This window comes from Myotis davidii, unplaced genomic scaffold (genome assembly GCF_000327345.1).
Source record: "Myotis davidii unplaced genomic scaffold, ASM32734v1 scaffold378, whole genome shotgun sequence".
In the NCBI taxonomy this organism is placed as follows: domain Eukaryota; kingdom Metazoa; phylum Chordata; class Mammalia; order Chiroptera; family Vespertilionidae; genus Myotis; species Myotis davidii.
The window spans coordinates 641,787-653,678 of record NW_006290631.1 but is presented as its reverse complement, the minus strand read 5'-3'; the positions used below and the strand labels follow the sequence as shown (position 1 = coordinate 653,678).

General features: G+C 36.6%; 1 protein-coding gene across 1 annotated transcript in view; it reads left to right on the top strand.

Moving 5' to 3' along the window:
* The first annotated feature begins 565 nt into the window (after positions 1-565).
* The window catches only part of ME2 (malic enzyme 2, NAD(+)-dependent, mitochondrial), a 31,635-nt gene continuing 20,308 nt past the window's right edge, over positions 566-11,892 (top strand). Inside the window, exons 1-4 of the mRNA XM_006763623.2 lie at positions 566-685; positions 6,211-6,344; positions 8,422-8,571; positions 10,973-11,048. Coding sequence (XP_006763686.1) covers positions 578-685; positions 6,211-6,344; positions 8,422-8,571; positions 10,973-11,048 — 468 coding nt within the window. The 5' untranslated portion in view covers positions 566-577. The remainder of the gene's footprint in view (positions 686-6,210; positions 6,345-8,421; positions 8,572-10,972; positions 11,049-11,892) is intronic.

Below are 11,892 nucleotides of genomic sequence, written 5' to 3'. Positions count from 1 at the left end.
CACTATAATAGATACCTAAGAGTAGCAATGATGATTATCCAAGGATTTAAGAGTATTGTCAGGAAAAGTAAGTCTTGGCTTACTGTAATGTTACTCTTTTGCAACCATTACAGTCTATAGAAACATAAATGTATTTTGAAAAATATTTTTCACACGTATAAAGTTAAGCTTTCTAAATCTGTTTTTGAAAACTGATGTACATGCAGTTCTATAATATGTCTCTCAGCCATGGTGTATAGTGGAACCTCAGTTCTCAAACTTAATTCGTCCCAGATGCTGCTTGAGAAGCAATTTGTTTGAAAACCAAATCATTTTCCCCATTAGAAAATATTCACAGCACAATTCCCTGAGATGCTAACAACGCAAGGTTTAGCAGTAAACTGATTCATATTCTTGAATCTGGTCATACAGGTAACACCATGAAAGGGTTATCCAATGGAGAAACGAAGTTTTGTTTGACAACTGAGACATTTTTTCCATGAACAAATTGGTCGAGAACTGAATTATTTGAGATGGGAGATGTCTGAGGACTGAAGTCTGACTGTATTTGCTTTGTGTTTCGCAGGTGAAAGAAAAGATGTTGTCCCGGCTAAGAGTAGTTGCCACTCCTTGTTCTCTGGCATGCCGGCGTGTACACACAAAAGAGAAGGGCAAGCCCCTCATGCTGAACCCAAGAACAAACAAGGTTAGTAACACGACTAGTGACGGACCTTTTCTCTTATCTCAATGACAGTTTGATTTATATATTTTAGGCTGATAAAGTGAAACTTTTCTGTTTTGTAGCTTTACAATAAAACTATTCAGAGGTATTTGCTTTTTCTGCATGAACTTTTCACGTTTCTCCATATGGCAAGAATCATGGCTGCTTTATATCTCTCAACTCACAACTTCTACCACCAGGAAAGACTGACTATTTCCTAGTCCTAGCTCAGAAAAACCCACAGAATAGCAGTCTGGCCAGGACTTTTGATGTGGGATACTTAGATTTACCCAGTTTAGATCAAGCACTCATCCTGGACCAATCAGTTGGGCCCTTGTAAGATGGGGTCAGAATTGTAAAATGAAATTTTATGTAGCATCTGCCCCACCTTCACACAGCTTTTTGACACAAATCATTACAAGCAAGTGATTGTGCCCATTAATCACACTCCTGCTTCAAAAGACAGAGACCTCTCACACTCTTTACATTCTTGGGGCAGAGATGATGGCAATATTGAGATCTAGTTGTGACTTTATTCCTTAGCCATGCTGGGTTCCGTGGGCATTCCCTCTCCATATTTCAGGAACAATTGTTAGTAAATGAAATAGTAAGTAAATAATTCTGGAATGAGATTTTTTACAGGAAGCTTGCAAGAGGGATACATAGGTTTATTCCAATATATGAAATTTTCCTTTTAAGAATGGTGCGTTGGTATTAAGGTGTGGTTTATTTTAAAACAACAGTAAGAAATTTGCCAGTCCCATATGTTTTCTCTTATGGGGTGGAGGGACAGTAATTGGATAGTATGATATGTTTTGAGGGGTTTGGGGTCTACAAAGGGAAATTTGACTAAGGGTCACACAGAGCACTTTATCTCTGCATTTTTGGTACCTGGCTAGAATGAAAATTGAGCAAGCAGTTAGTGAAGTAAATGAAGCTTAATGAGGCATATTCTAATCCTCTCGTTTCTGCCGCCTCTCCACACATCTTACTTGCTCTTCAAGATGCAACTCATTGAGAATCCAGCTCTGTAGAGCCTTTGCACACCCCATAGACTGGGATAACTGCTCCCTTCTCTAAACCCTGTAGCAGTGCCTATCTTCCTCTTCTGTGGCACATCATCTGGATGTTGGCTTTGTGCTTCTTTTCATGTCATAAGCTGCTGTTGAAATAATTGATAGTATTTACATTTTCATGACTTTGTATTTTTTAACTATATTCCAGGTTCTTCTTGAGCAGGGACCATTCAAAATTTCTTCATATCTTTTATAACTCCATGGGCATAGTAAACATTTGATAAATATGTTGGTTTTCTTTTATTATAGAAACTATATAAACCTACTTTGTGGGGGTTTTAAGGAATTTATAAAGTATGTTGCAGGGAATGAATTTTAAGGAGGAAGATAGTCTAAATGCATTACAGTACCTCTATAAAGAAAAGAACTTCTAATACTCTGGCCTTCTGAAATCTCTGCAGTGGAATAGCATCTATACGGTTACCTCATTGAAGGACCACTCCTGGAAATCTCTTAAGCATCAGGAAGAGTTTTTTTGTTGTGGTTGTATATTTAAGGAGGAACATAGACTAGTGATTCCCATTTTAAGGGTCATGAACTCCTTGGGGACTTACCACGTAAAGAAGGCAGGTTCATGCGTCAAACCTTGTAGACTAAATGACTTTTTAAATGTTTATAAGTACTGTTTTAAGAGTATGTTGCTGCTGTGATTAATAAGCTAGTAATTAAAGGCAATACTGAATTCTTAATCCTTTTTATTATTATTTTGTTGTTGAGAGTATTACTGATGTCTCCTGTTTTCTCCCTTTTTTGTCCCCCTCCACCAAATGTGTATCTGCAATCACTGTCTACTTAAGGTATACCTGTTATTATTTTGTAAAACTTTTTTATTATGGTAAATTGAACATGATTTTAAAATATGCAATTCAGTGACATTAAGTATATTCAGTATTGTGCATATGTTGCCACTATCAATTTCCAAAACTTTTTACTATCGAAATGGAAACCCAGTACAAATTAAGCAGTCTCTCCCCCACTCTCCCTTCCCTCCTTAGCCCTGGCAACCACTACTTATTTTCTGTTTGTATGAATTTGAATATGAAATTTTTAATATTTTTTAGAAGTCCTTCTACTTTAAAGGATTGGACATCATTATGGTGCAGACTAGATGCTAATTTGAGCTCTGCCATTTACTAGCCAAGAAACTTAGGAAAGTCATTTAAACCTAAGTTTCAGTTTTCTCACCTAAATAATGTAGTAATAATAGCATTTTGAAACATTTAAAGGGCTGTACAAGTGTAAGATTGGATTTCTCCTTCTCTCTCCATGCTCATTTGACTGACCTTCCTATTATTTTTTTGAAATTGAGCTCTTCATCTTTTCCTATGGGAAGTTTTCACTTCCTAATTTGTTTCTGGAGCTCTGGTTTTATGGTTCTCAGTTTTGAGGGTTTTTGTTTGTTTTTAATTTCCCAATCTAGTTCTCTGAGAAAAACTAAATATTTCTTGTGATTCTAACTATTTACACAAATAGTGTTATGACAGATAAAAAATGGAAAATCATATTTTACCATGCTAATGTGTCATCTTTTTTATTTTGCCATGATCCACTTAAAATTGCTTTTAAAACTGTAGTTTGCAGTTTTACAGGCCATTTTCCAGCACTTTGAACATGTCAGCCCACTGCCTTATGGCTGTCATGATTTCTGGTAAGAAACTAGCTTGTATGCAGGCATATAAGCATAACCAATGGACACAGACACCAGTGGGGTGAGGGCATGAGTGGGGGTGGGGGCGGGCAATTGGGGGTAAGGACACATATGTAACACCGTAATAAGGAAAAAAAAGAGAAGCTAGCTGTTTCTCTTCCTAAGAATTCCCTGTTTGCCTATTGAGTCTTTTCTGCTTTCAATTTTCTCCTTTTGTGTTTGTCTTTTGTCAGTTTGATGTGTCTAGGGGTAGATCTCTGAATTTTTTTCTCATTGGAGATGTTGCATCCTTGGATGTGTGGGTTAATGTTTCTGATCAGATTTGAAAAGTTTTTAGCCCATTATTTCTTAGATATTCTTTTTCTCCCTTGGCTTTCTAGGACTCGTGTTTTTCAAATGTTGGTGCTCTTGATAGTATCCCACAGGTCTCTGAGGCTCTGTTCATACTTAATCATTGTGTGTGTTTTTTCCTCAGACTGGATAATCTCAGATCTGTCTTAAAAAATTTGTTGATTCTTTCATCTGTTTCAGAGAGTAAGGGAGAGGAAGAGAGAGATAAAAACCAATCAATATGAGAGCGAATCATTGATCAGCTGCCTCCTGTGTGCCCCCTACTGGGGATCAAGCCCCAACCTGGGCATGTGCCCTGACTGGGAATCTAACCATGACCACCTGGTTCAGAGGTCGATGCTCAACCACTGAGCCATACCAGCCGGGCCCTCTAGTGAATTTTTAAATTTCAGTTATTTACTTTCAACTCCAGAATTTCTGTTTAGCTCCTTTTTTATATTTTTTGTCTCTTTACTGACATTCCGAATAAGTCTTCCATTATTTGCCAAGTGGCTCTGTGTAACATGTTGGGACATTGGCTTTAGTACTTAGCCAACTACTTTACAACTATGTCTCAGCCCTCACTTTCTGTGTATGCAGAGCCTCAAGGTTAGCCAGAGGTGGAGTTTAGAGCCTTCTCAAGTCTTTTCTGGGTATGAAAGCAGTTCATGCACATGACTTCTAGATTCTCAGGAATAAGTCCAAGGTTTTCAAAGCTCCTCCATAGACATTAGTTCCTCAGCTTTTCCTTTTCCACTTTTTGGTTAGTCTGTTGTTTGCTTCATTTGTTACTCCCCAAGGTAGGGATTTGCCATGTTATATAATTGTCTCTTATTGTTTTTAACAAGCTCTTCTGAGGAAAAGGCTATTCACTCTGGGTGAGCTCCAAATCAAGTCAAATAAAGACAGTCTTGCAAAAGGGTTCTTCCAGGGAACCACCCGTCAGGTCAAAGAATGACAGAGGCCTGGGGTTTTAAAAAAATCTCTAACCCCTTCCACCCTCTCCAGTGGCTGTCAGGCTCTGGTCTTCAAAGTGATTATTACACAGTGATTGCTATTTTCTTTTTTTAAAGATTATTTCTTTTAAAAATATATATGTTTTTATTGATTTTTAGAGAGAGGGGAAGGGAGAGAGATAGAAACATCGATGAGAAACATCATTGATCGGCTGCCTCCTGCACGCCCCCTACTGGGGATGGAGCCTGCAACCAGGGCATGAGCCCTGATTGGGAGTCCAACTGGTGACCTCTTGGTTCCTGGGTCGGTGCTCAACCACTGAGCCACACTGGCCAGACGGTGATTGCTATTTTCAAGGCTGCTGTGGAGTTGGTGAGGAGAGAGTAAATGAGGCAAGTTAAAAAGGCACAAAGCTTGCTATTCTTGATGAAATTCAGCAGTTTTTCTTGAATAAATGCTCCCTATTGTTAAAGTCTTTGGTTTATTTCTAGAATTCTGAAAAAGTTTATTCTGATCAGTTGGCCAGTGTTCGTATTTTATGGACGAAATGATTTTTGGGAGTCCTTAGTCTGGCGTTTTCACTGGCATCTCTTTGATTCAAAGAATTTAACCCATAACTGAATACCAGAAATTGCAAAAGATTTTCTTAGAACATGGGTTAATTTTTTCTTAAGTATCATTACTTCCTTCCTCCTTCTACTCAGCCTCACTCCTTTCTAGTTGGGGTAACCTATTTTTCCAGTTTGTTTTATGTTCTTTCAAACCATATTTTGTTGATTTCATTTCTAATGTATGATGCATCTGTGTGTATGTACTTTATGGGGGTTTTCTAAACATTGCAGTTTACAGTAAGTGCGTTTTGATGTGCAACTTGCCTTTTTTTTCCCCGCTCTTAACTGCATGTTGGGAGATCTTTCTATGACACACAGAGATATACATTTAAGTGTGATGGTATTTCATGATATCAAAATACCATGGGTTCCCTAACTGTTCCATAATTGATGGTGTTTTAGTTTGTAATAGACAAGAGAGCTTGAAATAGTGCTAGAACAAATCTCTTTGTATATGCCTCTTTATGTATGAATATTTACCTAGGATGGCTGTCCAGAAGTAGAATTGCAGTATTGTAGAGTATGTGTATTTAAAATGTTAAGATTACTTTATAATTGTCTTCCCAAAAGCCTAAATGAGTTTACATTTCCAGCATGTATGTGAGAGTATCTGTTTTATCACACCGTCTCCAATACTAGATATGACCAATCTTACACATTTTTGACAATCTGGGCAAAAATATCTCACTTATTTTTAAATATATATATATATGTTTAAATTATATATTCTGGGACATCACTACTGCTACCCCAGTAAGTAAGGGCAAAAATATCTCACTTATTTTTAAATATATATATATATATGTTTAAATTATATATTCTGGGACATCACTACTGCTACCCCAGTAAGTAATAATTTTTAATATTTTTTTACTCCTTTTTTTTTAGGGGATGGCATTTACATTACGAGAACGACAAATGCTTGGTCTTCAAGGACTTCTACCTCCCAAAATAGAGACACAAGATATTCAAGCCTTACGATTCCATAGAAATGTGAAAAAATTAAATTGCCCTTTGGAAAAGTAAGAATTGCTTAGATGTTTAGTTTTTATTGATGGTATGACCAAAAATATTGGGAGTATTGTGGTTATTATGGCATGAGAAACATACAGTTTCATAATGGAGTTTGTGTTGTAGTCCATTCCTGTTATTTTTATAATGATCATGTATTTTTCATTGCAGTGAATGCTTCACTTGTTTTCCCTATTGTAAAATTTAGGGAGAAGGGGGTCCTAATATATGGTGGCAGGAGAAGATTTGATTTTAGGTGGTAGGCACACGGTGCAATATACAAATCTTGTAACAGAAACCCACACCTGAAACCTGTATGTTCATGTTAACCAATGTCACCCCAATAAATTTAATAAAAAATAAATAACCCCCAATGAAATATCCTTTAAAAAAAAAGTAGCAGAAATCAGTTTTTTATGCTCAAAATCACAGAGCATTTCAAGTTCGAATGGAATATTAGAAGCAAAGCTATCATCTAATTTTCATCCAGTCTGTTCAATAACTTTTATTGATCATCTACTTTGTGTGTGTCACTATACTGGCCACTGAGGATATAAAGTTGGTAATATTCAATCCAGGACACTTTAGGGAGTGGAAAAGAGGAGTAACTGAACTTGCTGAGGCAAACGAAATGTATGTCCTCTACAATAATGCACAACCCTTCCTTCTAGGAGCTCATCAGTAGATAGTTGTGTTTATGTCTGAACCATACCAGACAGGCAACATTTCTGCCTTTTATTTCATAAAACTATTCAGTCATTACAGCCCAATTATTTGTTTTCTTCCCTGTGTTGAGAAGAAATCTCCTTCCCTTTAATATCTACCTATTGGTATTATTTCTGCCCATGGTAACTATATAGAAAATATTACTCCTCTTCTTTTTTTTTCTTTGCCTTGAGTGCAAGGAACTCAAATTATAAGAGAAAGTTTATTTAGAAAGTCACAGAGGTTAAAAAAAAAAAGGGGGGGTGAGCCAGCTGGGCTGCGTGGGCTCAGAAAGGATTTACAGAAACAAAAAATTGGCCCTTGGAGCTTAGGAAAAGGAAAGGCAGAGAGAATATACCTGGGGGAAGAAGAGGAGAGGGGTGGGTGTGCTCCAAAGAGAGAGAGCTTGCCCTGGGGAAAGAAGAGGGTGGGGAAAGGCATGGGCTTGCTCAAGAGAGAGAGAGAAAGAACATGTTTATTTTTCTTATTTTTTTAAAATATATTTTATTGATTTTTTTACAGAGAGGAAGGGAGAGGGATAGAGAGTTAGAAACATCGATGAGAGAGAAACATCCATCAGCTGCCTCCTGCATGCTCCCCACTGGGGATGTCCCCGCAACCAAGATACATGCCCTTGACCAGAATCGAACCTGGGACCCTTGAGTCCGCAGGCCGATGCTCTATTCACTGAGCCAAACCGGTTAGGGCAATTTTTCCTCTTCTAAATGGAATCTGTCCTCCCTATTTATACACTGAAAATTAGCACATCAGTTATATTCCACATACTTTGCTAGTTCCTGGAATTGTGGAAGTTTATCAGGTGATAGTCCCTAACTCATTACCTCATATAGGCTGGAGGGGAGACAGAAAGTGGAGTGAGTTACAGAAGAGAAGTAGGTTGTTTTGGGACCTGAAAACAGGAAACCTAATGTGACTATATGTGTCATGGGGATTGGGAAGAGGCAGAACAGGAACCGAGAGAGCCTTCCACCCTGAGCTGCTTTCGGAGAGCATGAGTATAGGGCTGTGCACGAGTATAGGGTTTTCCAGGCAAAGGGTTCCCCGAAAGTAGCAACTCCCAAGGTAAGAGTTGTGATGCATTGAGGAACTGAAGTAAATTCATTATGAAGATAAGGGTGAGAAGTAGTTAGAGGTCTTGATAACTATTTTAGGAGCTTAAACCTATTTAATCATTTTTGGAGCTTAAGCCTATTTAATTTTTGTTGATTTTTACTCCTGGGTGTTAAATAATGATAATTTAGGGATTTGCTTTCTGGGAGGGAATTGGCCCTCTATTTTAGATGGCTACATTTACTTTCAGAGGACAAAACTTGGAATGTATTACTGGCTGATGTAGATATTATTTACTGTGCTTATTTTCAGATACATCTATATAATGGGAATACAAGAAAGAAATGAAAAGTTGTTTTATAGAATACTGCAAGATGATATCGAAAATCTGTTGCCAATTGTATATACACCAACAGTTGGTCTTGCCTGCTCCCAATATGGACACATCTTTAGAAGACCTAAGTAAGGCTTATTTTTAAAAATAGATATTTGAAAATGATTATTATGTAGGAGAAATATCACTCGTGACACTTATTACATTTCTGTTTTATTTGTTGCAGTCTTATCTTAACCACATTTCTCACCTCACAAAAGCTTAATTTGGACCTTAGTAAAAACCCAACACATTTGTTTCTTTCATTTTTATAGAAATAGTATCATTCTTTCTTAACTTTCTTTAAATTATTATTGTTAGAGGGACTGTGCATTTTCGTACCAAAAGAAAAGGTACTCTTTTTTTTTTTCATGGTAGCAGATTCTCCAGAATTATCATTAATGTTTTTGACAGTCTGGCCAAATTAAAAGATTGATTCTCATTTTTTTTTTGTCAGCATTCATTTTTGTCATTTGTTGTTTTTATGGATGTTTATAAAGTTTTAATTTCACATAGTTCCAGCACTTCCAGTTATTTTAAGTGGAAAAAGACTGGAATGGGTCTTGACTCAGGTCTTTGAATAAGTGACCTTATCCTTCTGAATCTGTTTTCTCATCATAAAATAGTGATACCAGCACCTGCCAGAGAGCTGCTGAGAAGGTCAGATGAGGAAACTGGTGTGACTGCCAGTTGTTTGTAAACTTCTAAGCATTATATAAATGCTATTTTTACTTAATTTGAGTTTTCTTGTCTTGTTCTTCTATTATTTTCCTCAATCCTTGTATGTTTCCCATATCTTACTTGCATATTGACACAAATGTAGAAATTCAAACAAAATGTGATAGCATTTCTCTTCAATCTCCCCTCATCTAGTTTAGTGGCTTTCAGCATTAATGTGCATAACACACCTGTGGGACTCACTTGAAATGTTGATCCCTGCCAACTCTTCTCCTTTTAATTCCCAAGAGTCTGAAGACAAAGAGAAAGGTCTGGAAGTGTGGATTTAATGAGCGCCATGGGTGGTGGTGGTCAGGTATCACTGGAAGACTCTTTGAGAACACTGTTCTGTGTGCTGCCATCAGTTAGTGGGTCTGAAACATTTCTGTGATATTACCCGGCTTTTCAGCTCTTTTATAGTTTCTTTTTCATGTAGAACAGTGGTTCTCAGTCCAGATTAAAGAACAAAGGGAAACATAAAAAATACTGATTCTTGAGCTCCCCTTGTGGAGATCCTGATTCATTTAGTCTAGAGCTGGACCCAAGTGTTGGTGTTTCATAAAAGCTCCTGGTGTGATTCTAATGTGCACCAGAGATGAGAGCTGATGTGAAACATAAGGAGCGTGGCTTCTGGATGAGGGCAGATACTGTGTCATTTATGTGGTGTACTGCTGCAGTGGTTTTTTGTTTGCTTTTTACATAAAGGATGGTCAGTAAATCTGACCTAAACTCCAAGGCAGTTAAATCAGAATTCATGGGGCATTTTTAAAAAGCTCATCAAATGATTCTATTATGCAGTTATGGTTGAGAAACGCTTGAACTAAACTGATATGAGCTAGGATAGTAAAGCCAAAGTTAAAATACCAATGAGAAAGTTAGTTATAAGAATCAGTTTAAGGCAGCGATTCTCAACCTGTGGGTCGCGACCTCTTTGGCGGTCGAACGACCCTTTCACAGGGGTCGCCTAAGACCATCCTGCATATCAGATATTTACATTATGATTCATAACAGTAGCAACATGACAGTTATGACGTAGCAACGCAAGTAATTTTATGGTTGGGTCACAACACGAGGAACTGTATTTAAAGGGCCAGAAGGTTGAGAACCACTGGTTTAAGGGCACTTGATACCTGTTGGACCTCATCTCTGCCTGCCCTATTTTCTAGAACCTGTGTTTTGGTTTTGATTTCCTTCCTTCCCTTCCCCTCCTCTTCGCCCCTTCCCTCCCCTCTTCCTTTTTTGAAGTCTGGATTCATTATCTCAGTTGGATAGCAGTATATACTGTGTGTTTAAAATACTTTCACTTTTTCCTAATGCCTCAAGGTAATGTCTTTTATATGAAACTACCGTACTTTTCTTCTCTTTCTTCCTGTTCTTCACACTTCAGTTTTTTCAGTTCAGTGAGTTTTAGCAGTAGTATATTATGCTCTTCTGAATTGGTGGTTTATTTTTAAATTGCTTTTTACTGGAGGTATATTGGGTTTATTTGAAAATGATATGTGGATGCATTTCTTCTTGTGTAAAATGATCACATCATTTAATAATCTTTGTGGCAACTACTATATGAGCAATGTAATTACAGTTTGAAGATGTTTGAAGATGTAGTTGAAAATGTTTGAAAATAAACCAGTGTGATTTAGCTAATTCTGCTTGGAAATTATACTGTGTCTTGATGTTTTATTAAAATACCTAAATATTCCAGTTATGAACAAAGACTTAGAAAAAAAGCAAAAAACTGTTGTGAAATGCAAAGGTGTTTTTGTTCTGTTGCAGGGGATTATTTATTTCAATCTCAGACAGAGGTCATGTTAGATCAATTGTGGATAACTGGCCAGAAAATCATGTTAAGGTACTAATAGCACAACCTTCCTTTTCACAATGTTATTTCTTTCCTTGTAACTTACCTCTAAATTTCCAAGAACAGTTTTTCATTGTTGCTCTGATTTATTTTGCACTTATATATACATGCAGATTTAGTGCTCTGAGGAGATCATGATAGTAATAGCTACAAAATGGGTAACTGGTATAAACTTAGACTTTGGGAAAGAAATTGGAACTAGTACACAAAGTGAGCTTGCTCACTATCGATACCACTGGTGTCTCCTGCCTTCTCTTTATTTCTTTTCTATTTCAATTAGTATTAATGTTTCCTATTTTATTTAATATTAACCAAGTAATAATACCATATTATTAAAATAACATAAAACCTTTATTTGGTGAGTAATGGGGAGGATTCATTATGCCTTTTTTCTTCTAAATCTAAGGTAGATTTAGATCCTTAAGCAAATATAAAACTCTTAAAGTTTCAAATTTAGCAAATGTATTGGTCAATCTGGCTGCCTTTCATAAAATAATAAAATCTAATGACTTAGATCTTCTGTTAGGTTTTAGTATTTACTACATGCAATACTCTTACTTGCCTTTAGTACCTTTTCTTCACCAAAATAACCTTTGATGAATAATCATTAATTCTAATGATCTAAAGAAAATTTGGTCAGATCATTAAATTCACTATATTATCTTAAAATCTTGTAGGTAGGTATATTTTTTACTCTAGATCTTTTTCTCTTCCATCATTGCTAAGGTTTTTCTTGTTTGGCCTAGATTATTTTGTTGGAGTAGCATGTTGCTTATTTCTAAACTCTAATTTTTCTGTTATGGTTAATCTCTTTACCAGAAGTTTTCTCTTTCCC